The sequence below is a fragment of the Caloenas nicobarica genome, chromosome 14 (assembly GCF_036013445.1).
Source record: "Caloenas nicobarica isolate bCalNic1 chromosome 14, bCalNic1.hap1, whole genome shotgun sequence".
Taxonomy (NCBI): Eukaryota; Metazoa; Chordata; class Aves; order Columbiformes; family Columbidae; genus Caloenas; species Caloenas nicobarica.
The window spans coordinates 4779044-4806062 of NC_088258.1; the positions used below are offsets into that span (position 1 = coordinate 4779044).

The 27019-nt window shown below is 38.8% G+C and overlaps 1 protein-coding gene across 4 annotated transcripts; it reads left to right on the forward strand.

Moving 5' to 3' along the window:
* Positions 1–60: 60 nt before the first annotated feature.
* Positions 61–26777, forward strand: IQCE (IQ motif containing E). 4 transcript variants are annotated; one of them, XM_065645152.1, is made up of 22 exons: positions 61–175; positions 1550–1597; positions 2261–2303; positions 2460–2600; positions 2884–3015; positions 3987–4057; positions 4745–4858; positions 5527–5577; positions 6098–6168; positions 6395–6467; positions 6878–6927; positions 9607–9764; positions 10272–10327; positions 10644–10852; positions 11639–11743; positions 12504–12612; positions 14852–14947; positions 15660–15683; positions 16790–16885; positions 17895–18025; positions 18725–18861; positions 23306–26777. In XM_065645152.1, exons 1-22 carry the CDS (start codon positions 134–136, stop codon positions 23431–23433), a joined length of 2085 nt encoding a protein of 694 aa, XP_065501224.1. In that variant the 5' UTR covers positions 61–133; the 3' UTR covers positions 23434–26777. The 4 variants fall into 4 exon arrangements, with proteins under 4 accessions (XP_065501224.1, XP_065501225.1, XP_065501226.1 ...); XM_065645153.1 differs by having other exon boundaries at positions 18740–18861; XM_065645155.1 differs by lacking the exon at positions 61–175 and adding an exon at positions 2131–2171.
* Positions 26778–27019: the final 242 nt, after the last annotated feature.

Consider the following 27019-nt stretch of genomic DNA (forward strand, 5'->3'; position numbering starts at 1 on the left):
CGCGGGGGGGAGGCCGGTGCTCAGCCCAGGCCGCCGCGGCCGCCCCCCCCCCCCGCCCCGAGCCGGGCGCCGTGGGCCGAGGTGGCTCCCGCCGCCCTGCTGCTCACTAGGGCCTCCCCGCCACCCTCCCGCCATGGCCCGGGGGGCCGGCGAGGCGGCCGCGGAGGGGGATCTGGTAAGGAGCGGGCGGTGGGGAGGAGAAGGAGGAGGAGGCCCGGGGCCTGCCCGGGAAACGCTCCCGCGGGGCCGGGGCAAAGCCTGGACCCCCTCAGGCTCGCCAGGCCGGCGAGGCGGTGGCTAAGAGGGGGAGGAGGAGGACGGCTTCGGTCTGTCTCCAGCTCGCTGGGTTCTGCTCGTTTCTTGCCCGGCCGGTAGCACCGGGGTGTCTGGGGGGCGGGGGGAGCGATCGCTTCCCTCCCCCTTGGCAGCCAGATAAAAGTTTTGAGGCCCTTTGCTGGGAGCCACCATGTTCTCTTGTCTGTCGTAGGTGGCTCTTGTTGGGCCTGTTTTGCAAGAGCGAAGGTACTGTGAAGGTTTCGCAGGACTGGGGTGTTTTTGTGGCATGTTCATATTCTGGTGAATGTTTTGTTGTTACCATCTCCGATCAGGGCTGGGTGCCTTCCACATGCTCCGATTACTGTGCGACAGCTGCAGTTAGGTACAGAGATCTCCCAGACTGATAAAAATGCCTTAAATAACAAACCAAAAATAATCTATGTGCTGCGAGAGACATTTCCTCAGGAAATTAAAAACTATATTGCATGGTGTGTGAGGTGTATGCCTTCTTGCTCTCGGCCAGCACAAAAAGCTGTTTTACTTGCTCTGTTGTTGTCAATTCCAGCTCCTGTCAGCCAGGGTCCTCAAAATACTTCACCCCACCGTGTCTCTTACAGGGATAGATCAGCATCTCTCCAAAGAATGGTGCTGCGGCTGTTAGCACCATGGAGTCAGCAACAAGTGAAAATGCTCTCTCTCCTGAGAGAGCTGCGTACATTCGGATAATTTGAAAGGAGAATGGAAGTTTTCTTTTTGCTGTAGGTATCCTCACATTTGAGAAGCAGGGAAACTTGGCAACTCATTCTGAGGAAAAAATTAACCACTTTGCATTACGTGGTTTGGGGTTTTTTTGGCAACTTGATTACTTATTCAGTCGGTTTTACTGAACATTCCCGTAGCATTGCAAGGGTAGGAACAAGTGAGTGAGGAAGGGGACAGATAGATGAGTTGCTGCCTGACTCCTACTGGTGGAGGAATTCGTGCAGAACCAGCTCCATGGCACATGGGGCACCTGGTTCACCTGTTGTCATGTTATGCACTAAAGTATATAAGTCTTTGTAGCTTGAGTCTGAAGTGACTTGCACTCTGTCACACAGAACATTTGTGTTAGAACAAATGATGCTGTTTTTTGCAACAGTGGTGACACATCTCCCACTTGAATACGTTGTGCTCAAACTTTATTGTAATAGTAACAGGATATGAAGTTTTCTGGACGTGTATTATAACCAATTACTTAACACTATATGTCACAGTTAATGCCTCTGTTTCCCAGGGAGATGACAGCCTGTCTGTGATAACCTGTGAATCGGACACAGAAACGGTGAGTTTTATTAATGATTAATGGCGCGGTGCTGGTGAATACCATAAAAGGGCCCTCAGCGTGTTCTTGCACACAGTACATCCACGTGATGCCGCCTGATCAATAAGACACCGTTCAGAGAAGAGAAGTAACAATGTTATTTGAACACAGTTTGATTCAAAAACCTCCTCTAATTCCAGATGTAATTTTGGCTTCCAAGTTCTTAGCACTGGGAGGTGCAAATTATGTTTGGCTTCATTTTGCTGTTCTATCAAGTTACTGACCTAAGTAATCCTTTTACAGAGTTTTAATGCAATTGAGTAAGTCTTTTCTTTAGGTAAATGGTTCTACAGATCAGCCTCTACTCTCTGATGATCTTGAATTTGCCGCTACTCATATTTAACCCTGATGGGGAAGGTCTTGGTGTTCAGAGCATGAATAGACTACATTTGTCTCTAGTATAAAACTTTGATAGGTACCAACTGAATTCTCGTGACCACTGCTCTGGCCAAATCTGCATATACTTAATGCTATTATTTTTCTTTTCTACACAGAAGATTTTGTGTTATTAGAAGACATGATCCTCACACAAAATGTAGATTGAAGCCAATTTTGAGATTATATGCTGAAATCTTCGAAGAGTGGAGTATTCTAAATACATAAAAAATTCTTTTTCTCTTCTAGAAGTTAAAGAAGAAAATTTTTCACAAGCCTCCAAAGTCACCAAGTAAGTGTTCCAAAATTTTTTCTTCTGCTTATGTTATTGCAGAACAAGATAGATTTGTGGGACACAAAAACTGGATAAGAGACCAAAAGAGTTTTTGTGAATTTTTTTGACCTTGAGCTTGCTAAGGCAACATTGAGATATTTTCTTTTGTTACAGAGTCTCCATACAGTTCTAGCACACAGCTGTATCCTAAAAAAGCTGCAGTTTTGCGATCTCTGCAGGGAACAGGCAGTGCACGTCTCGATAGTGCAGCTGTAAAAAACCCAAGGCAGATGTGGCTGGGATCACTGAAACAAGGTATTAGTATGGAAACTTTATCTGCATATATGGATAAAATTCAGTGTTGTGGACAGCTTAACATATAAAATAATTAAAAATAGATTTGTATTTGATTATAGGCAACATAGGAAGTCATTTCACTCTTATTTGGGTGGTTGGAATCATCTGATCTTGAGCACTGGAATTTATAGAGGGAAGTAATTAACAGCATCTGGAGCTTTCTTTGTTGCATTTGCTCAGAATAAATCCACAAATTTAATTCACAATTATCCCTGATTTTTGCTCCATTTTTTTTTGGCAGGAATGAGCTATCCTCTGAAATCAGATGTTGACATGGGGCATATGCGAACTAACATTTCTAGTAGCACTCCGGAATATTTGAAGGAAGCTCTAGGAATGAAGAAGCCAAAACATTCTCGTTCTTCTAGTAATGGTAAACTGTAATGGTGTGGCAGATAAAAGTTAATGATATTTTTTTCTGTGTTAAAACACACATTGTTTAAGAGCTTAGCTTTAGTAAAGCGAGAGCCATTTCAGCTTAGCTTGTATTAAAATACATGTGTCAAAATATGATCCATGGGCTACATTGTGAGATTTCTAAATTGGATAAGACAGAGGTTTCCAATTTTTTTTGAGCAATGAATCACTATTAGCTTTCAGAAGTTCTTGCAAATTGACATGCATTTGCAGCTGAAAACGTTGCAGATATAATACGGTTCAATGGGCCAGCTGTAGACAATTTATTGTGACTTTGCAAAACATAGTTTAGGAACCATTGATAGAAACCATCTGCTTGCTTGAAATTCTGTGTAATTGATTCCTGTTACTTCTTCTCTAGAATGTGTTTTATCATGTGGTTTTGAGATTAAAATCAATTGAGTTTTATGAGAAGAGCAAAATTTAAAACTTTTATTCTGCTTTTTTTAAAGGAGAACTGTAAACTTAAAAATTCCACTTCCATTTAAAATGACACCTATTACTGGTAATATGCAGGTTCCGGCAGCTTTAAAAGATTATAGATTTTTACACGTTAGGTGTAAACAGAAAAATATATTGTGGACATTTTTTTAGAAGTCTTTTGTAAATAATAATTTGCTGGGATGAGAAGACTGCGGTCTTCTGTGAAGTGTATATTTCTTGAGACTGATATTTTAATCTAGCACCAGAGAAGTAATTAGGAGAAATTTGCTGTGAAGTCTGGCAGAAGTTTCATACAGTGACATTTCCATTTCACCCCCATTTCTAAAATTAATTTCCTTGCTGATTATTTTTTTCTTAAAAAAAAAAAAAAAGCCTAGTTTCCAATTTGGTGCTGTTCTAGATATTTTCTTTTATCTGTAAGTTTTTTGGTTGATTAAAAATACCTCCTTCAGATCTGCTTGTTTTACCTACGATTTTTTGTAGGCTACATTCCCGGAACTCCTGACTACAAAGAAAAAGAAGATATGTATGATGAAATTATAGAACTGAAAAAGGTACAGTCTCTCTGATACTCACATAGAAAGTCATAATGTCGCTCCATTCACCCGTAGATGTCCAGGCCTTATTGGTTCAGAATACTTTGGTTTCTACAACTGGGACATCCACTTTTTTTTTTTTCATATGTAACGTAAGGCTGAACTAAACTTGTGTCTGTTAAAGGCAATTTCAATGTTCTTATGGTGTGATAGATACTTCTGAGTACTGGATGTGGAAGCCTTGAAGTATACCCAGTCCTGAACCCCAGCCATGGCCCTAGCTGGATGCTGAAAAGGTTCATTGCATTTGGATTCTTTGTCCTTCCACCTCTTTTTTTTTTTTTTTTTCTTTTCCTTTCCTGGTTGTTACCCATCACATTTTAACAATTTAATAGTGCAGTGGATGAAAGATGAGGACTGGGCATGTTGAACATGAGGGATACCTACACACAGATATCTTGGCTGTTGTAGATCATTTGTGCAAGGTTGCCGTTCTGTTAAACCTTTTCCTTTTATCTTTGCACTGTCACTTCACTTATCTGTCAGCCCTGGTCCAGTGTGATGGTCTCTTTTTTTTTTTTTTTCCTTTGCTTCATGCTGACCATCATAATTGGATTGTTATTGACATCAAAACATGTTTCCCTGTGAAAACTCAGTGCGTTTCTATTTCTGAAATGCACGTATGATTTTTCTCCCCTCTTTTAGACAATACAAGCTCAGAAAAACGAGGGAGATCGAATGAAAACTAAGCTCCGTCGACTAGAAGAAGAGAATAATAGAAAGAATAAACAGATTGAACAACTGTTGGATCCTTCCAGGGTGACTATTTCTTGAGGGGATAAAAAAATAGAGTGAGGGTGCTGAGCAGTGTGATCCTCTTGTCCTTGTCTCTCTATGTTTCAGGACTTTGTAGTGTGGTGGCTACTAGGAATGATGAGCTTGAATACGAGAAGTGGTTGGTTGGTGTGAAGGGATTTCTGTTCTATGTATCTCAGCTCAACATTCCAGCTCAGTCCAAAGGAAGATCATGCCATACTGTCCAAATAAGTTTATTTAGCAAAGATACTTTTCATTTCTGAAGGCAAAATGAAAATGTTGTCTCTTCAGAGGCGCACCCTCTGAATATGCTGCCTGAGAGCAGAAGGGAGTTAAGCTCTTGCATGGTGCCTGATGCACGTGGTCCTGAGACCTGAACCAGGAAGCAAGAGATGAACCTTATTGTCAAACCCACAAGGCTGAGAAGCATTTAGGGTCATCGTTAGAAGACCTGAATTTCACTGAATTCCTCGTGGCTGTCATTTTCTGTGTGTGGATCTCCATCTTGGGAGAAGTGTGCTAATATAAAAGAATGAACATAGGGACTTCAGAACTTAGGCTCTTGGACTGTGACATGACTGTGGAATGAGTAGATTAGAAAATTCTGTGGGAAAGAGCCAGCAGGAGAATAAAGTGGCAAGATGGGTCACTTGTTTTGTCTTATCTTGCAGGGCTCTGAGCTGGCACGAACTTTCTCAGAAAAGAGGACTGATAACAGATGGGTAATAGTTTCTTCATTACCTTTTGCCATTCTTTTTCTTTTTTTCCTCTTACTGAGCTGAAACACCACTGGTTAATATAAATAAAATGAAGAAAGAATAAGCAATTAGGGAATCATGTAACCATTATTTTTATAGTCAGATAAGAAACCGGTAACAAAGATATGGAATGAACATTATTTTAAGCTAGCTGTCTTTGTCACTGTCTTAAATGTAGTATTCTCCCTATTATTTGCTGCTTTGAATTTAGGAGGGTAATGGACAGAGTTGTTTTTATTTAATGATTATGTATAAATATTCTTAAGCTAGTTATTACAGACATAAGTTAGGGATCTGGTTTCATGAATGTTCTCTTTGTCACAGGGTAGCAGACGTGTATGATTTACGAAGTACCGAAGTATGTAGGAATAAGTATATCTGATTAGGTGCAATTTATGGTGACAGGGCAAGATGATGGAGAAAGAGAACTTCTGTGAAGAGATGGATTATTCTAGTGCTCATGAGTTCTTTGTCCTTTCTGTAGGTGGTTAATGGATTAAAGCAGAAGATTCTCAAGCTAGAACAACAGTGCAAGGAGAAAGACAACACTATTAAGTATGACTTGGGGGGGGGTAGCGGCTTGTGTTGGATGAGATAATAAAGGGAATGTGAAATCCATGTTATTTTTCATCCATATTCTTCTGTTTCTTAAGGTGTTTTAATGAACTCTGAGAACATGTTAGCAATTAGAACCCCACCACCCAGAAACTATAAACCAACAGGTATTGCAGTGTCTTTGCTGGTCTAACTGGATTGGTTTTTTGTATTATTCTATTTTCAGCAAGTTCCAGGCAGATGTGACGACCACTCATTTGGAAGAAATGAGGACAGCTATGGAAACCTACTATGAAGAGGTACGTCTGACAGGTCCTTCAGTGTGCATACAGGAGAAGAAGTTGTTCAGTTGTTGAGTCAAAGTATAAATGGAATATTTTGGATAGGTTTCTTACAGCTCACCCGCACCTGTCATTGCAGTCAGATTTTCATAGATATTCTCATAGCTTCAACTATATGTACTGAAAAACACTTTTTCTTCAATAAGTTGAGTGCGTTGAACAAAAAGAGGAAATAAAGAAACTAATGTACATGTGTAAGTGTAGTGTCTAGATGAAAGCCAGTACAACAGTAGCCTGATTTTTAGTGATGGCATCATTGCCTCTGCTACTACCCAGAGAGTCTTGTTCTAATGGACAAATGTGTTGTGTTAGCAATGTCAGCTTCTACAGCTAGCTCCTTAATGGAATCTATATTTCATATTTCACAGGTTCATCGTCTCCAACTCCTCCTGGCAAAGTCTGAGACTATGAGGAAAAAGTATGTTTAATTCTTTTGAGGCAAATGTTTGTGTATGTGTGTTTGATATATCACTCATATACTGTAATCGATGTAAAACAGCTACATGGGAACAGTTTATTTTGTCATTTGGTTTGCTGGGTTTGCTTTTTTGGTACTCTTTGGTTGGCTTCACAGCCTTGGCATATGTTTTAGTCATGTCTATTTTTCTTGTAGATAGATCATTTTGTGTATGTGGAAGAGTACTAGAGCTATTTGAAAAGTACATGAAAGCTCTGAAAACTTATTTCTGTTAAATATAATCCCATCTTCCCCCATAATCAATCACACCTATTGTGACATCACTGGTGGTTGAAACAGACTCGCTAGATGTTTGGCATTTTACTCTTAAGTCAGCTCTGCACTTTGCTCTAGGGTATATGCTGTAAAGAAGGTATTTTGGAGTAAACATTATTTTCCTGTGGTACAGAGAGACAGATCCACAGCTCAGGGTAGCTTTTGTGAGCTATCTGTGAGTGGCACTAGTCAGACACCATCAGAAGCTCATACTAGTGCTTGTCGCTAGTGCGTGGGTGTATATCTGGTGATGATGGTATAAGGTCTATAGAGGAAATAAAAATCAAAGGCAAAAGATAAAGCTCCAGTAAGAAAGCAAAGCAAAAGCATCTTTGCAAGTGAGTGTTAGTTGCACTGAGAAGAGGGTAATAGTCTTGTGGGACAGGAAAATTTGTTACTACACCACTTCTAAAATATGCTTACCCTCCTAGTGTTAAATCTAAATTTTCTATGTAATTATTTAGATTGATAGAAACATAAGAGAACTCTTTATGAGTCATTATATATACTGCTTGTGTTTCTCCAATTTACTGTCTCTTGTGGACTGAAAACTGCAACTTGTTTTGTCACTGGCTTTTTTTTAAAAAAAAAGCCTCTTTTGGCTCAGGCAGGCAGTGACTAGCTTCTTGAGGCTGTAAGCCATCACACCCAATTTATTTACAGGTGAAAATGAGCCTTCATGTCTCTTCCTTGTCCTCATTTATTCATAGCTTCAAAAAAGAGGGGTCAGGGCAGTCTCTCTCCATTATGTGACTGTCAGTCTCTTCTTGAGAGGCTGAGCACTGAAATAATAAATGATGTTGAAGGTCATGACTCTGGCACATAGAAAGAGTTGTAGGAGAGTGTTTCTTTGATGCTTGTCTCCATTATTTCTGGCTGAAGTGAATGGCATTTAGCTCCTCTTTTTCAGTGTTAATGCTGAAATATGATTATTTACATGAGAAGCTGTAGAATCCAATTGTAGCTAGAAACTAGGCAGCGTTTCAGGTCCTCAAAATGGTCTGCAATTCTTTCTGCCTAAAATAATGGCACTCAGTGATACTGTTATGATTTCTTTAATTTCCGTCACTTCCTGGTTTTGGTGATGTGTTTTTGGTTTTCACTTGGTTTTTTTCTTCCCCCCACCCCGCCCCTGACTCCTGCCTGGGCTAGCTGTATGAATAGTTACCCATGACATATGGACAGTCTTACTTGTTGTTGGTTTTGTGGCCCCATTTCCTTTTAATTTCCAAAAGGTAGATTAGGTTCATTTTTTCGCTCTGATAGGCTAATTGTAGACTGTCTCCCCCTGTACCTTAGAATTATTCCAGTAGATGGGGTGTAAGATTCCTTCACAAACTTCTCTGTGATCATCATTGTCAGTAGCATTTGTCCAAAAGTAGCTCCATCATTCACTTCAGACCTTTGTTTCCAAAATAACTTTTGAAGAATTTTCTCACAGCAATAAAGAGCAAGTATTTCATCTCACTAGGAATCTGTTTCATGAATAGACTTTACAACCTTCTGTCTAGAAGCTGAGATTTCTTCCCCCTTTTATTAGAAAAATTAAAAAGGCTAAATCACTGTAATGTACTTAAAACAGTTTTAACATATAGCAGGCTTTCCCTTTTCCAATGCCTTTTATTCCCATCACATCAACATTAGCTGTATTGTTCAAATCTGTTTCAAATCTCTCATTGATTGAAATGTATCTTAAATGAAGAAGGAAATTTCTCTGGGGTTTACTTTCACAGGAGTAGTTTCTTTTACATTACAGCAGCACTCACAGTTATCTGAAAATACACTTGTGTGTTAGATTTGTTTGAGAGTTATTCCATCTGTGCATAGCCCTCTCTCTCCCAGTTTCAATCTATTTGTTAAATGAAAGAAAGCAATTCAGAACGCGCAGGTTAGCTTTCCGTGCCAAACAGTTTTTTGGAGGAGTCTCTTAACTGACTGAAGATAAGTGTTTTTAAATCAGTGGTCCATAGAGTGCTGGTAAAGTGTTATAAGGCTGGTTAACAAAACAAACAGAAAACCAAATAAGTAAAACTCGTAGAAGCACTCTTGTTTATGTGTTAATGCAACGGAGTAGGGGAGGAATTAAAAGTAATAAATGAACTTTCAATGTTTCTAAGTATCTTCTTTCTCTGGTGCAAATTAAAAAAATTGTCAAAGTGTAGAGCAAGATGGTCTTTGGATGGTTTTTTCCTAAAAGAATAGGTAACTCCTCAAGTAAAAAATGTTGAGAAATGCCATTGTGGTGAGCCTAGACAGTTAACTTAGCCAGCTGACTTGAATAGGGAGGCTGTTCCACTCTTTTTAATGTTGCTGCTTTGTTCTCTGCTTTTAAGTTAACTTTCTGGTTTTGACCCTGTTTCCAAGTACAGAGGGCAGAGATACCCAGAAACGACTCAAGACACTGAATGCTGCTGTCCTGAGGTTATCCAGGAACATCACAGAGTTGCAGAATGAGAATCGGAGGCTGAAAGAAGATCTAGATCATGTACTGAGCAGTTCTCCTCCTTCCGATAAAACAAAAAGTACGTGCTGAAAAGCTGGTGAACGTGGGGCAAGGGATTTAGGTACATTTGAAATATGTGGTTGAGAGGAGGGCCCTACACTGGCAGAAATAACGGAGTTATTACAAAGGTGAAGATTCAGGAGGGGCAAAGGTTGGAATGAGAAGTTTCTTACAGGTGTCTCTCTGACTTTGGGGTATGCTGCTCCAGTCAGACCTGGGTTTCCTTTATTATTATCATCCCTGAGAATTCTGCACTGGAATCACTTTAAGATTTAGCGTTTAAACAAGAACACTTTTTCAGTTGTTTAAAACTGATTAATGTGAATGGTTTGTATTGATTTCTGTGCTAATTGCTGTAGAAGTCAGATATTTTAAGACCATTTTCATTTTTTCGTTGCTGCATATTTAAACTTGGGGTTCAGAGGTCTTTAGATGGTCTTTCTATGTGGACAGAAGTTTCAAAAAGCAAGAACAATGTTGACTGACTGATATAGTTTCAGGTTTAAAGCTTTGTTTTTGTATTTAGATTATAGCGAGTGGAGCAAACAGAGGCTGGTGAGGCGGATTTTGGAACTAGAAAAAGTAAGTATTTGTAATTGTGTGGCCATCTTACCTATCTTTGAGCAGAAAATGCAGAACTACTGGCTTGTGCTCATGGCATGTAGTCCTTCAGTGTACCAGCCCCGTGCATTCTGGCTCATACATGTAAACTGATGTCTGTAGCATGTGCCCTTCCTCCCTTTTTTATTTTATCATACTCATTACATATAGATGCACATTTTAGAACCGACTTCCATTTGATCTTTTCTCATGGCCTAAATAAAATGATTTTATGCTAAATTTAATTTTCTTCTTTTTTCTTTTGTATTTTTTTTTTGTACCAATTTATCCTGTTTAGAAAGTCTGTGCCATGGAGAACACCAGGATGTCGTCAGCAGATAGTGAGTCATCACAGTCGCTTGCTGCATCATCTTCGCCTTCTGTAGACCTAGATCATCCAGCCTCTCAACAAGTAGACCACGCCGAGGAATGTTGTCGCCTCCAAGGGCTGGTGAAGAAACTGAAGAGTGATAGGAAGGCACTTCAAAATCTCCTGCTCAATAAAGAGTAAGTGCGACTTTTGTCCGAGGTGATGTTCTTTTGCAGGGGTTAATTATTTAATTATGTCCTATCACTTCATGAAACAACGTGATAAGTCCTTCACACTTTCAGCAAGAAAATTAATTTTGAGGGTCCTTTCAGCTTTCATTTCAAAAGCTGCTTTTAGTCCTACTAGTGCTGTAAATTTACATTGCAGGAAAAAATCGATGAGAGGATGGAAAATGAGAATTTCTGCTTGTTTTTAACACATTTTTCAAGGCATAATTTTTTGCCAGCCACACTGAAAAGCCTTTGAAGGGTTATATGTCACTTTACGCAGCACTTCTTGCAAATATTTTGTCCTATTCTTTCAACATGTTTTGTGCCAATCTACCCCTTCCTCCATTTAAGCCTGCCTTCTGCTGTGTGACGCACTGCGACTTCTTTTCTCTCCAGTAAGCAATTGATTTGCAATTTGTGTTGCTTGGACTTGTTTGGTGTGTCAGTGCATGAGGGCCGGCAGGTTAATCTGATGATGAGCAGAGATGCACACAGCACTATGTGCTGTTGAGAAGACGCTCTGCCTCCTGCGTCAACTCACCTCTGAAGAAAAATGCGTAGCGAGAGCACGCGAAGAGGCCTTTTCCTTCTGAACAACATCTGCTTGCTTTTTGCTTTGTTTAAAAGGCAAAAGTAAACTTTCAGTTACTTTACAAATTTGAGAACCTGTTTTATTTAGAAGTTGAAAAAAAAAATAACTACTTTGAAGTATGCATGTCTTAAGTATTGCTTTATTTCCTTATACCTGTATAGATTAGATATCAAGCAGTTACTGCAGGCTAAGGCTGAATTGGAGCTGGAGCTGCAGAAGTGTCAGAATAAGAGGGAAGAAAAGACTACAGAAGAGCAGACTTTAAGGTATCGGATTTTGTATTAGTAGATCCTTTCAGAACCAAAAAAAAAAAATAATCTGTTGAAGTATAATTCTCTTGAAGTGGCTCAAAATCCATAGAAGCTCATCTGAGCGGCAGGAAGCTGGGAATTCATTTAAGCAGAACTGTTTCGGAGGGATGGAGTAAGTTACTAAGAGAAGAATTCTATAGACTGGTTTTAGAGGAAGTGGAAGACCAAGTAGTATAGATTATAATAAAAATTAATAAGATAAATGGAAAAAGAAAGTTACCATGTTGGGCTCAGAGACATTTTTTTCCTCTAAGAAAAAAATGTAGTATCTCTACCTTACCTTAGCCTGAACTTCTAGACCACTGCTGATATATCAGTCCATTTACTTCATGTATTCTGTATGATTGATGATAATCCTGTGCAAGGGTGGCAAAAAGAAAAAAAGTGATATGATTTAATTATTGCTTTGTCAGAAAGGACTCTGCTACAGTTTCATATTTGTCAGTCATCAGATCTAGATGCATTTTTAATAGTATCAAGGGTGCCACTGTAACCTTGGGCTTTTTTTTTTTCCTTTCCCCCTCCAAATGGTAACATACAGCTGTGCTATCACAACTTAAGAACTGATGTTCCATGTCTGTTACTATGAGAACATGTAACGTGTTATCTTGAAGTTTCCCATTTTGGCCTTTAAAAAACCAAAGCACATAGGTCTGGTACATTCAAAGCAGGAGCAACAGAAAATTTCTAGTTATAAATATGTTTGCTTTTCCAGACATCGTGAGGAAATCCAGAACCCGATACAAAACGTAGAGAAGTTGGAGTCAAAATTAGAGGAAGGGAAGAGACAAATGGCAGAAGATGCAATGGAAAAGCTTAATAAGGTACAGACATATGTTTGTGTTTGGTTGGTAACTTATGGTGTGTTGTGTTTTGTTTTCCCCTTGAATCTAAATAATATATTGCAAATTGAGCTAATAGTGTAAATAGCTACTAGCTCTGTCTTTTCAAGGAGGCGTTAAATCTCGTCAGAGATTTTGCGTGACGGTTAGTTCCCAGCGTTTTTTGATAAATTGTTTCAATAATTACCACTGCAACGCGGAGGTTTTTTTGCAGCTGCTCTCTTAGTGATTATCTGCCCCACCATTGTGGGTTTTTTTCTTATTAAGTGGAACGTTGCAGAAAGCTTACACTTTTAAGTGTTTAGGGCTTTTTGCCTTTTGAAGAGGTAAAAAAAAAGATACCTTCTTATAACATCTAAACCCACTAACTAATTTCAGTCCAGTTTTGCACAGCTAGGGAGGTGTTGTAGGAGTTGACAGTTAGATAAAGGATAGAGACACAGGTAAGTGTGCTCACTGGCAAAAGACAAAAAACCTTTCTCAATGGTTTTTGTGCTGGTCAGGTAATCAGGGCACGTGCTGTCTGGTCTGAAAATACTCCTTAGCCTTTCTGTTTGGAGGATGGAAGCTGGGTACTTTTTCATGGGAAGATTTACAGGATGTAGAGCACTATTCCACTGCTGATGGGACACAATATCTGAGTAAAGAATTAGGGAACATGTCAATACAATAAAATAAACCTTTACCCCCTTTGAAATGAAGCTTTTCTAAAGTTGAGGTATTCGTAACTACTTCTTTCTGGATTTTCCGATATCCAATAAATATATTTGTGCGTCTCTTAATCCTGGACAGTCTTAAATGGGCTCTGTAATCAGTTTTTCATGAAATATGACTGAATTTGATATCTTTGCAATCTTCCATCCTTCTGCCAAATGTTGTAACTGCCCAGTAGAGAGGAATGGGCACTGACAGATATGCTTTCAGATGCAGCGTGGTTGTGTTAATCTCATTTCACTAAAAATTAGTTGAAAATTATTACTGGGGATTTTCATCATTTGTACTTAAAAATAAATAGACCATGAAATACAGGTAGTAAAAAATATGAATAAAAATGTCCACTAGCTTAAGAGGATGCTGGGTTTTAATATACTGTGCGATTGTTTAGATTCTTTATTTTGTCTTATAGGCTGATGGATGCTAGATGATGTTTTGAATACCAAACAACTCAAGTCTTTAAAACCAGCCAGAAAACAGCTCCTTTTTTTTCTCTGCAGACTATATATATTCTTGGCCAGTAACCACCCATTTATTGAAATGTTCCAATTCTTTGTAATTATCACTAAGTTCCTACCAATTTTTCATTTTAATAGTAGGTTTTCATTTTTAATATAACATGATCCATTTGCTAAGCTTAAGCCTGTAACTCAGTGTTTTTAGGTTATAAATAAATCCTTTTCACAGAATCAAGAGGGTTGTTTTTTTTTTCAGAGTCTATAAAGTCTCTTGTTCCTCTACTTAGAATTTTACACCAACAAATTAAATTAGTCTTTTAAAATTGCAGTTAACTTTTGTTTGGCAAGTGAGGTATGACAATTCGTAAAGGATAATTAGAGATCAAAAGGATCAGATGGCGAGAGGTGGAATATGCAACCATACCTCAGAAGAAGTAACTTGAACAAAATCTTGTTTTGTTCTTGGTTTCTTTCTTTTTCCTCTAATTAATTTCTTCAAGATGGAAGAGTAGAATCGCGCCAATTTACACAAGCTGTCTGTCTTCTTGTCATATGATGACCAACTCATCAGTAAGCTTAAACAGATGATTGTGGGGCTACATTTGCCAGGATAAGACATGAGCGAGCTCCCCAGTCTTTCCTGGAGAGGAGCTGCAAAATCCGTTATCCTGACATTTGTTCTCAGTCTGTCAATAACACACAAAACATTTGTGATCAACAAAGCAGTGGGTTCCACTGTTGGAGCTCCTATTGCTCTTGCGATACATAGAAAAAGAGGATTATGTGTAAATGAAAACATTTCCATTCCCATGCTCTGCTAACAACTAAAATGGGGGCAGGAATGTGTTTCACTTTAATGCTCATCTAGATGATGAATTTGAACATGAGCAATATTCAGAACTAAGTTTCCTCTTTAACTTCCACTCTGCAAGCAGGATGAACGTTTAACAACTCTGGTGTTGATTTTTCTGAGTCATTTGTAACCTGTTCCCCTCACAGAATTCCAACTTGTGTCTTTAGTGTGCTAAGTTAAAGATTTTCCTTTGCAGTCTTTACCAGTCTGCACGGTTAAAGGCAAAAATGATCACAGGAAGGAACAAGCAGCCAAAATCATCCAGAGACAGTGGAAGATGTATCGAAACAAGGTGAGATTCTCCTGTCAGGGAACAGCGAGGAATCCTCCTCTGAATCCTGCTCTTGTTCTAGCATCTCAGTAATCTGCTGCCGGGCTCCAGGAACTGCGGCAGTGCTTCCCAGTATGGTTCCTTACCACCATCTTCTCTTCCGCTACTTGTTTTGAAGTTCTCCCTGCTGCTGCTTTTGCCTTTGCTGCTTAGTACCGTGTTGTTTCTGCTGCAGGAAAGCCAGTTTCTGAATGGGGGAGTCTGGGTGAGCAGAGAAACCAAGGAAGCGTTGCAGTGCTTGAAGCAGCGCTGCTGCTTTTTCCCCTTGGAGTATGACTGAGAAGTTAAATTCCTCTTGCAGAAATCCTCCAAACAATGAAGGAAGTTTTGTGTATTGAGTTACTCAGCTAAGATAAAATGATCTAGAAAAAATGCGTTAACCTTAAATTTTGTTCTATAGGCAACAGCATAAAGCTGATTTTTCTGTGTATACGACATCTAGTGTGAGGTGGGCCTTGGAATTGCTTCTTGGAAAACTAAAGACAAAAGGACTATCCACACATCTTTCGAAGATGAAAAGCTTTTTTTTCCTTAAGTTTGTTGTTTGAGTTTTCAGAGGGAGGTGGGACAGGTATTTTCTGTGTGTTTTAATTGTTGGGGAAAATTTGGAAAATCTTTATTAGATAGAACTTGTATATATTTGTGGCATTAACTTAGGCATTTTTCATTTCAGAAAGAAGAAATTGCTCTGGATGAGGTGAGCGTGTTTTATGACACCTAACAAAACAGTAAAACATTTACTTTGTATCAAAGCACAAACAAATAACTTTTATTTTTCAAGAGGTTTTATCATAATATGAGCTGTTGTACCAAGATCATGTTTGTTCTCCAGGCTGGCTTGTGATCTTCCTTCTGACATCCTGGTTTTGTTTGATATATCTTGCCCAAGTGTTCCCCTTTTGGTCTCAGATTTTCTATACTTGGTACCTTCTGCAAGATGAATGCTTCTGAAAATTTTGAATAAAATATATTACAAACAGACAGGAAGGTTTTTCTATATTGGATAATTTTAATAATGCTTTCATTTTCACTAGGATGAGTGTTCAGAAAGATTTGAAGTAGGAATTTGAAGCTTTTACTTGGGAGAAACATCTCTGAGTATTGTGAAGAAATTGACAAACTTGTTTTCACTTTTCAATAAATGTTTTGCACAAAAGATCTTTTTATTAAACTGTTTTTCAAATAGCATAATGTAGCATCTTACATTAGTTTCTTCCAGAACATCAACAATTTTACTTTCAGAAAATAGAACAAATTCTAACTATATAATGCAAATGTGGTGTTTTACATCTAGGTGCTTTTTGTTGAGTAGAATCCAGGAAAATCGCAGAGTAGAGAGGAAAGACTTATAGTCAGTGTAATCACAATGGTCTGCCAGACCTGGCTTGATTTCTGATTGTACCAGAGCATCACAGAGTCTGCTGGGTAGCCAGAATCTAATATGGGAATGGGACCATGTTGCTCTATTTGTGAAATACAGGCTAGTGTTGGCAGCTAGAACTTAACTGAATTTGATAGGATCCATCATGAACACCTCCCAAATTGAATTTAAACCATGGAGAGGTGTATGGCTATTGGTTGTCATGGGCTGTGCATTCTCTGGGTTGCAGCAGAGTTCCAGTGAAGTAATGGGGATGTGTTTGTATCCTTTAAACATAACAAAATGGCAAGACATCAAAGAGTTTCCATTGCGCAGGGAAAAGTTCGTTTCCCCCATGTGCCTCTTCCCTCTAGAGTCCTGTTTTAATTCAGAACTGCCATCTTTCAAAGGAGCTAACATCTACTTATTTCTTTCCATGCTAGGCAGTTGTTATGCTTCAGGCAGCTTTCAGAGGACATTTAGCTCGACAGAAGCTGTTACTGAATAACAGGACGCATGATGCAAAATCTCACAACAAGGTAATTGTTGGGGCAAATGGGTATCCAGGAATCTCATGATGTTTACTGTGTAAAGTACTGTAATTCCAGATTTAATTCTCTGAATCACCCAGTGATGTTGTTTTAATGCACTGGTTGGCAGCACCACTGTAATTGCATAAAGATACTGAACTTGTTCTCTGGTCTCCCTTTCCATCTTCTTTCGCTTTTAGTTTTTCCTCAGATGTAAAGATGTAACTTCTCTATGTTATGGACTGTAACTAAGTCTCCTCTTTTTTTCTGGTTCTCTCATCAGCTAATAATGTACCCTTTAACTCTTTAATTCAGAATGCTATTGAAAACTACTTGCTCTCAAGTGTTCACGAATAGCTGTAGTAATAGACAAACCTTTGTCACTGAAGTTCAGAAGTAAAAGTTTGGAAGGCATCTTCCATTGGATTGAAAAGTAAAGGAGTCTTGCGTGTGGCATGCTCAACCAAAGACTTAGTGTCCTCTGTCATGTCAAACTCACTCCAGATTGCTCAGTTCTGAATATGAAAAAAATCCCTTACCAACTATACATTTAGTTTCTATAAATCATTTGCCAACTTATATGAACGTCCTTTGGACCTTTAGCAAGCTGGAGTTAATTTGTAATTCTCCATCCAGGTTGTCCTTTACGTGCACTTCCATTTCAGCAAATTGGCCCAATGTAGTAGGACTGAATACTTCTGCTTGATACAAGCGGAAGATATATCCATCGTGAAGGTTCCCTTACCTCCTTTGACCTGAAAAGGTTTCCTTCCTGGAAAATAAATGAACTTTCCTTGCAGGTGTCTGCTCTTTCATTAATTGAATACAGATGCTTCCGAGCTTGTATGATGATCAGATTTGTATTTCCTGCTGATTTAGTCTTATAGAACCTTGAAGATGGCATACCAAAAGATGGGAATATTTGCTCTACTACCACTTTCACGATCAGGAACAAAGTTGTGAAAGCTTCTGTACAATCTATAAAAGGTCAGTTTTCTTTAATCTGATTGCTTTGCAGATCTCCTACATGTCTCCTGTGTCGAGCTCCTCGAGCTTGTCTTCTGATTGTGAAGAGAAAGATGAGATTGTGACATTCATCCAGTCCATTTTCAGGGCTCACTTAGCACGAACAGTGCTGCTTGAGGAGAGGTAAGTGAAAAATAGATATTTCTACAATATGCAGTAGCAAAATTGTTTTCATTCAGGAGAGGGGTCATATTTTATAGAATTTTAGTGTGGATTCCTTGGCAGAGAAGGAGAACAAGGCCGTTGTTCCAACAAAAACAAGGGAGAGCTTGCTCTTGAGAAAATGCAAAGAGTATGCAACTAAAAGGGTTTCTTGTTGCAGCAGTAGTCTTCCCATATCCTGTTGCATGTTCTCTTCTGTAGCAATGAGGGAAAAGTAAAGTAAAATAATTACTAATTGCCAAAAAAAAGTTGCTATCAAACTGATTGCTAGTACGCTCACTTAATATGAGTGAATCTGAAGCCCTGACATGGAAAAGAGAGAGGTCGTGTGGAGGAAGAGCAGAGAAAAGCTAGAATACTGTCTTGCATACAGGCTAGTGACTTAGCTCAGGAGGAATGCAGTGATTTCCTTACTGCTTAGGTTTATGGTGGCTGTGTCTTGAAAAATACTTCCTTTGTCTCCAGGGTTTACTGCTCCAAAAGTCTGTAATATTGGCTGGCACGGTTACAAGGAGAGTTACATAGTTGTCACCTCTCTTCAGTGTCCCAGTTCACTTCTGCAGTGATAAGCTTTTACCTCTTGGAGGCTAGCAACACAAACTTTTCTGCATGCCCTCTGAAGACAGACTGCATTCCTGGTCTGTGCCTCACGCTCTGCAGTGTGTCTTTTTGCAGGCCCTCTTCTGTGTCCGGCGCACCAAGTGAGAAAGCAGATTCTGCAGTTTACATTACCGAGAAGAAACTGGTCTCAGCAGCACTCCAGAGACCTCCTTCAATCTTCACGTCATATCTTCCTGGTAATCTCATTTCCCTCTGTATTCAAACGTCAGTTTTGTGTGGGTACGCATGCAATTTTATAGAGAACATCTGTGCATGCACGCACACATGCAAATGCATACTAGTACTCTGTGTGTTTTCTTTTAATTTGATGTTGTGTTGCTTATGCTGGCAAATGCAGTCCCTTAAATAAAAAATAAAAGCTTTGACAGTATCAGTACCAACCTCCCCACAGTGCTTTGCCTATCCATCACAACCATGGTTTTGGAAGGTCTGTCTCTGGTGCGAGTAGTAATTATTTGAGGAACGTGGTATTCCCCTGTATTGCCTCTCTACTCCTTTTCAATCCCCCAGCCCTGTAGCTGTAGTACGGTACTTTCCACTATGTTTTGGGCCCAAAGCCATAGACAAGCCAAGAGTGTTTTCACCATCCTGACTTAGTTCCTGAGGGAGACAGACATCTGATAAAAAGAACCATCCTAGTCAGCCATGTGTATTTAGTCCCTTTTTTTTCTGAAGTCTTCAGTTGCTTCAGTAAGAGGAAAAATGAAGTCCCAGATAACCTTGCCAACTAGTGTTACTATAATACAAACTGGGAAAATGTCTTTCTTTTTTTATGGCTCTTAGGCTGTTTGGTTTCGTCCTTGAATTCTTCATCGCTGCTTGTGAGGAGTGAAAGCCAAAGAGGCTTTTAAGAGGATGTTAGAAGTACCGAGTAGGAAAGGCAAAACAGTGATGCAGATAAGACAGCCTTAGACATGCAGGCTAAAAGGAGTTAAAAACAAACTGAAAAAGGTTGATTCTAACCAGAGTGGGAGTTTTAGGCTTTTATGGACTAGCTGGAGAAAAAAAAGAGCAACTTTGAGGGTGACCTGAGGAACACTGACTTGTTTTTTGTCAGTGAAAAGCTGACAGTCTCTGCAGAGTTGCTCAGAAGCAGCACGCTGTAAGCAGCTGAGGCTGTTCCGCTAAGATATGAGATGGGGAATAAGCCAGATTTGCAAGGGTTGTGAATACAGAATTACCCTTCAGTGAAGGAAAATGTGTTTAAGAAACTTTGCTGTATTCCATATTCAGGAGTGTATTCTACTTTGTGAACAAGTAGGTGACACTCACTTCTGAAGATGTTACTGTTTTGAGTGATTTTTAGTTAGGTCTAGTGACAGTATCTGGGAAAAAAAAGTGCTGCAGCACCCTGTTTTGCCTGGGCTCTACTGCAGTAGTCATTTTTGGTATGGTCAGTCTAAACCCAGAGAAAATCTGTTGTGAAATTCCACCCAAAGAGAAAGAATCACTTAAAAAAGAGAATGCTTTGTGCTTCTGAAGTGCTTTTAAGACCCGAAGAAGGATGTAATGTGAAGCTGGTCTAGTAAACACAATAGTATGAATGCTAATAGAGCACAGTCACTGTCTAGCTATGAAATCTTCAAAGCTAAATTTTGTCGCAGATTATGATGACGAAGTGATGAGTGAAGAAGTTCTGGGAAGAATTTATATTGGAAAGGATAGAGAGGACACGATAAGTATTCAAACTTTCTTCCTTGCAGTCCTCTTCTGGTGAATATCAAAAAAGAGGTTACAACCAGGTTATATTTGCTGCTGATTTTAAGATTATGGGAGACATCTTCAAAATCTGGGAGGAGGATAGAATGTATCTAGGTAGCTTGTGAAGAGACAAACTGGATACGTGCTTCTGTAACTGCACAACTGCCAAAATAAACCACTGTCCGGCACTAAGGAGCTCTGTGAAGTATTAGCTTTTGGTGCATTGGAGGGTTTAACTGAACTCCCACGAAAGACAAATCAAGAAAAACCTGCTAAAGGAAGCAGAGTATTCTGGTGTAAATGCCACCTCTATGAAGAAATGTGACCCCTTGGCAATCTGTTTGGTTAGAGCAGATTTCTTGCCATTTGAATTCAGGTAGCTTAAACAGGTTAAAGTTAACTAAAAGTCCAACATCTGTCATTCCTAGCTCATGACTGATATAAAAATCCACTACCAAAATTGGTTTTTGATGTAATGTATTTCACTGGTCATCCTGCAGCTTGGAAAGTATATGAGACAAGGAGCTTGTTTAACAGCTGAGTGATTTAAAGCAATCAAATTCCTTTAGCTTTAAATCATGCAGCTGTTGAACAAGCTTTTGCTTCATTTCTCCCAAGTCCAAACTTGCATTTCATGACCTTTATATCTTGCAGTGATCTTAAACTTTCACTGAAAGTATATATTGCAATAAGTCATTTAATTTCCCTGGCCTTTCAGCATGATTTTGAGAGTAATGGGAAAGATTAGAATGTTTTTTAAAGAACCTTATATATCTGCCAGAGTAAATTTATGTAATCCCGGTCTAGCATTGCAGCCTTTTAATTCATACTTTGCATCAGGTTAGATGTCTCTTTGGTTTTTGTTTGTTTTGTTTTGTTTTCTTTTGGGGTTTTGTTTGTTTGTTTTTGTTGTTGTTTGTTGTGGTGGTTTGTGTTTTGTTGTTTGTGGTGGTGTTTTTTGTTTTGTTTTTTGTTTTGTTATGTGGTTTTTTTTTTTTTAGTGGTGTAGCATTCAATGCTGCTTTGCTTGTCTTCAGAATGTGGACAGTACTTGGAGATTTGTAAAGCCATTTCTGCTGCTTCCCACAAAATTGAACAGATAATAACAATTCAGTCTGTGAAACTTGGGATTTTGTTTCTTTCTGCCATGGAAGTGGTAGGAAGGAAGAATATGTTCTGTACATGCAAAGCAACCTTGAATAAGGGCCACATTTCTCTCTGCATATCACTAGCCACTCTGGATACAACTGTTAACTTCATTTGACGCTTTTTTGAAATCATAATGAATTTATATACAACCCATAACTCTAATCAGTGCTTGCCCCTTCACAAGAACAAATTGAAGTATATTAAACTGAAGATGAGGACAAGAAAATCTCTGACATCAAGAGCAGGATATAATCAAGAGTGACTTAGACAATATTAAGCTATTTCATGTACAATATCTGCTTATAGTTGGAGTTGCATCTTCTAGTTGTCATGCCTGCTTCTGGAAGTTCTCTTTGCTCATCCTTATCACCAGTATTACTGGCTCATAAATCTTCCTGGAAAACTCTTTACGTTATTTGGTGACTGATGCAGAGAAGAATTTCACTTAACTAGAAAGTCGTGTTTCTTTGCCTCTGTAGATCGAGGTCAATGTCATGGCCTCCCTGCATTCCTCCTTTCCATTCACAGGCTCTCTGTCTGTCACTCTTTTTCTATTTCTGGGCTGGCTGCGGTCCCCTTTCTTTATTCCACATTCCAGCTGCCGTCTATGCCTTCTCTTCCATACCACGAGGTTTTTTTCTGAGTTGGGAACCTCTTATGTCCCTATGAGACCCATGGCATGGATGTTCTTCTCCCCAAGTAATATTTTCGGCGTGCTGTCCGTTTTCCTTTCCATTTCAGTGTCAATCTCGGTGTACGGCTTCTTACTTGTCTGCTTCTTCTTTCTGCCCTGGGTTGTCTCGATTTGTTTTCTTCTCTGGGAGACAGTGTTTTCAGAGAATTGTTATTTTTAAACTGAAAAATAGGTGGAGCTGAAGGGAGGATATTGGGCTAGAAGGTATTAATAGCTGTCATCGTTTAGTTCATAGATCTCTTGCAGAGGAGGGATACATGCTGCTGCTTCTGCTCATCAGGTGTTAGGGGCCTTGGATGTAATGGTTTTAGCTTTCTGATTTTCCAGTATTTACTGAAGTTGTTAGGGTTCTATACTTTCATGCCCTGAACATTTCTTCAAATGTTGGAATCAATGAGATGCATGGAACCATGCATCCAGAAAAACAGGCAAGAAGCAAAAGAAAACAAACAAAAAAAAACAACTAAGGAACAACCAACAAACAAACAAAACACAACAAAACCCCTCCACAACAACAACAACAACAACAAACCAAAATCATGTTGTCACCATTTTTCTTGTCATTAAATAAGGTTGTCCAGCATGTGAATAATATATTTTACAGTTAAAAGGATGAAAGACAGTCAGAGAGCTTCAATCCTTTTTTTTTCCTCACTGATTTCCATTTTCTCTATTTGTATCTGACTGAAGTTCTCATTATGACCTTTCTGCTTAGCTTAAGCTTGCTTGAGTCATTTTTTCCTTTTCTGGCCATCTAATAAATATTTCTTTTTATGACCTGAGATGGCTTCAGTATCAAATTGCTTTACGTTGTGGTGTGTAACCACTGGCAAAGATTTAAAGACAATAAGACAAATCATGCGTGGTCAGTATGTCAACTTAACGCTTGCCACGCGTGCTCTTTCGTTAAAGAGGGACGGGAATAGTCATATGCAGAAAAAGATAGATCAGAGTTATTCATGACTGTAGGTAATTCTGGAAACTTAATGGCTCAAAGAATATTACACTTCCCACAAGGGCTTGTTTTTTGTCAATGTTGTTTATTGATGACCTTGTTTCCTTTGTAATTATTTCAGCCAGGTCCTCTGAGCAGCAGTCGCAGCCCACTCCTCTGTCTGCGGACGAAGCTCACTCAGACGATTCAGATGATATTGTTATTGTCTCGCCGTTGTTGCAGATGAAGAAAAATTACACCCACTTTTAAGTCTTGGTAACAGACTCTGGTGATCTTGAGTTATTTGATTCACAAACAAAATTATTTGTACCGAGATAAAGCATATCAAAGATGATCAAAGGGGGAATATCAGCCCCTTTTTAATGACAGTTGTTATTATTTCAGCTATAAATCGGTAATTTTTTGATATGTTGTCTCTGCAGACTTTATGGCTAAAAGCCACTGACTGTTAACCTGGTATGCAGAGAGTTTGCATTTGAAAACTAAAACAGAACACTTTAATGTTTTGTCTCACAATGAGGATTATAAATTCAATTGCCAAATTTAAATGAAAGCAATAAAGCCTTAAGCTATTTCCTGTCAAACAAAGTTTTGTTTCAGGTCGACTAAAATAATTCATTTAATTGGAAAGTTGTTAATGACATGGCTTCAATTTTCAGCCTGTCCACATGAAGGGGAATAGCTTGTGTTTCTTACCAGGTCCTCTCTATTTAAAAAATTTACTGTATCATATTTTAATATCTTTGTTTATTTTTATACTGAACACTTACAGTCTGTGCAGACCTTGTAAAGGCTTTTTAGAAAGCCATTTCCTTGTCATAGGGCTATTCTAGGCCTACTGTATCAGCAGGGTTTTCTTATTTATTGCTTTTTCCAAGTGTGCTTGCTATGATCTGTATAGTACCATTTTGTATCAGAAATGTCCAATCATGTCATAAATCTTTGTATTTGTCAGAGAAGGTGTGTAATAGCAGGAGCGTTCTGTGAAGGATGCCCCTGTAACTCCTTTCTCTGCTTCCCTATCACAAATAAGTGGATTATGCAGAGACATCTCTAATCATGAAAACATTCGACGTAGGAGATAAGTCGCTTTATGTCCTATTTTGAGCTTACGTCACTTAACTGTCTGACACTTTCACCTAACTAGATTGCTCATACTCTGAGCACTGAGGGGTTTTAAGTCCAATGTTGCTTTGCTGTTGTTGATATGTCTTCTCAGTACTATTTTGCACGTGTTTTGCACGTGTGCATTATAAATATATATATATATGTTTGTACTGCAAGTGCACAGTGAGTCCAATCACATGCTGGGAGAGGGATCACGATATCCAGCACCTTCTGCCATCAGGTAAAGCTGCGAGGCTGACCGCTGGAAAATGCTCTGTTCTGAGGGGTGCAGATTAGGATGAGCATAATATGCAAAACCTAACCCATGCAGTTTGGTTTAGGAACAGAAGCGGTCAGTTGGATTACGATAGAAATTAAGACTGCATCCAGAAATAACACTATTTGACAATATTGTTGTCTGTGGAAGGACCAAAGACATTATGGGCTGTGGAGAATATGGTCAGAGGTGTCTTTCCAGATCCTTTATGCAGACTGTACTTCTTGACTGGAAGGAGGACCTTATAGTTCCTACTATCATGCCAACATCTTTCATAGGCATTAAAATGTACGTGTAGTGTGGTATGTGGTGGTTTTTTTTTTTTTTAGGTGAACTAGATAAATTATATGAGATTTACTAGAAGGAGAATTTAATTTTACAACACACAGTGAAGTTTTTGTGGAGACCCGAATGGTGTCTTTGTCATCAAGGAGTAATAAAGCGTCCTGTAAACAGAAAGCACACTTTTAAATGTTAAGATTTTTATCTCCTTTTCCCTCTTCTTTTTTAAATTAAAAATCAGTCACCGCTGTTTTGCAGAATACTAATAAGTCAAAGCTGTCTCGGTTCTTTGATTTCAATGAAACACTATCTGAGGCTTATCACAGTTCATGCCAGTACTTGCAGCCAAAGAGGAAACTGGATGGGTGCAGCACAATGCAGCTGATTTCATTTAATCCCATCAGTGGAAATGCTGCCTGTGCTATTTCCAAAGGCAGTTTTGGGAGCTCTCCATACCCAAAGCAGTCTGAAAAATGTCATTCTCCTGTTGGGTAAATTTTTCCTGCTTCTGCTTCAGTCACATGACTGTCATCTGCAGAAAAGATTAAAAAATATATATATATAAATGAATAAGAGGGATAGAATCCTCTTGGTAGAAGCTGCGATCTGTTGCTCTCCTTTTTATGGAAGTCATGTTATGAAAAAGAGTCATTTTCCTAAATAGAAGCAGGGCTATATTGAGTTGCTTATGTATAATATTTCAGGTCTGTAACTGTGCCTCTGTCACCGATACCTCCAGACAGTAACTGGAGCTGTGGTGCGTCAGGACCAAGACTGATAGAAAATACCTACCTAGCTGTTATCCTATAGGGAAATATGTGGGCAGCAAATATAATTAAGATTACGTTCTTTTACTTTACTGTGCTATAATAAGCAATATGAAATTATTAGGAAGTAGATACAGAGTAGAAAGACTGGCATTTTAACTGAGCAGTAGTGCTGTCAGCAGACAAGTTCTGGGATAAAGCAGAGATGGTATCTTGGTGTGACCCAAAGGCACAGACAGAAATCAGGGTGAAAAAGAGCAGATGTTTTCTGGGATGAATGAAAATGTGTCTACAGCTTCCTAAATTTGAGTCTGCTCTCTCATAGCCATCAAAAATCTGATAACTGCAGTCGGACTTCAAACTCCTGTCTTAGTTTGGAAGATAACTATGTGGTCACTGCACATCAAAAGTTTGGTGTGGTAGAGTAGAAAGAGAAACCTCCACTGTATTAGTAGCCTTTAATGTTGTTTTGTTATATACTGTAATGGAATGTGTTGAAAGGAGTAGTAATTGACATTAGGTTTCATACTGTGGTTATTTGTCTGAATGCCAGCACCTGTAAATCTGGGAAGAAGTGAGGAACAATGAAGGAAGAAAAAGTTAATTTTTCAAATAAATGATGTTTTCCCTTAACAGGGATCTGAGGACAGTAAAAATTGGCATGGCCCAATACAAACATATTCAGTTTCTGAAAAATAACATCTTCTGTAGAAAGCACTGATAACCTTGTGGGGGCGTCAAGGTCTTGAATTAAAATTAAACTCCACTGTAACCTGTGTAATCTAACAGCACACTTTCCGTTCTACTGATATGGGATAATGTTGCCTACTTAAAACCTTTTGCAATTTACAGTAGTGTTAGAGATCATGTGTGACCACAGAGTTCTGACTTTCATGGGATGTTATCTCTTGATCTCTTTTTGCCCATAAGTGCCTATGCCTGTACATCTTCACTGAGGCATCAAGACCTGAAAAACATATTTTTTTTTTCTGTGTAGCTATAAAAATAATCCCTGCACAGGCAACTTTAAATATAGTCTAAATGGAAAAGGATTAATCTTGGCATATAAGAGAGCCATTAATTTCTATGATCTTTTTAATATTTAGAACTGTGCAAGTCTTTTATGTAATTTATTTTGGGATCTTCTAAAAGCTAAAACAATTGCAATGTATTTTCTCTTAATTGTTGAACTTTCAAATAAAGTGAAAAGTTTTTAAATTAATTGTTTGTGCATTTCTGCTGCCGTTGCCATATCCGCGTTGCTCCTCTGGCCACTGCTGCGTGTTCTGTTGTTTTTACTTTGCACCAAGGTTGACCTTTTACCTCTGGCTCTTTTGCAGAGCCGATAGTAAGGAGAACTCTTAAACATGTAGGGTGTGAAATTTCTTCTTCAGTGCACATT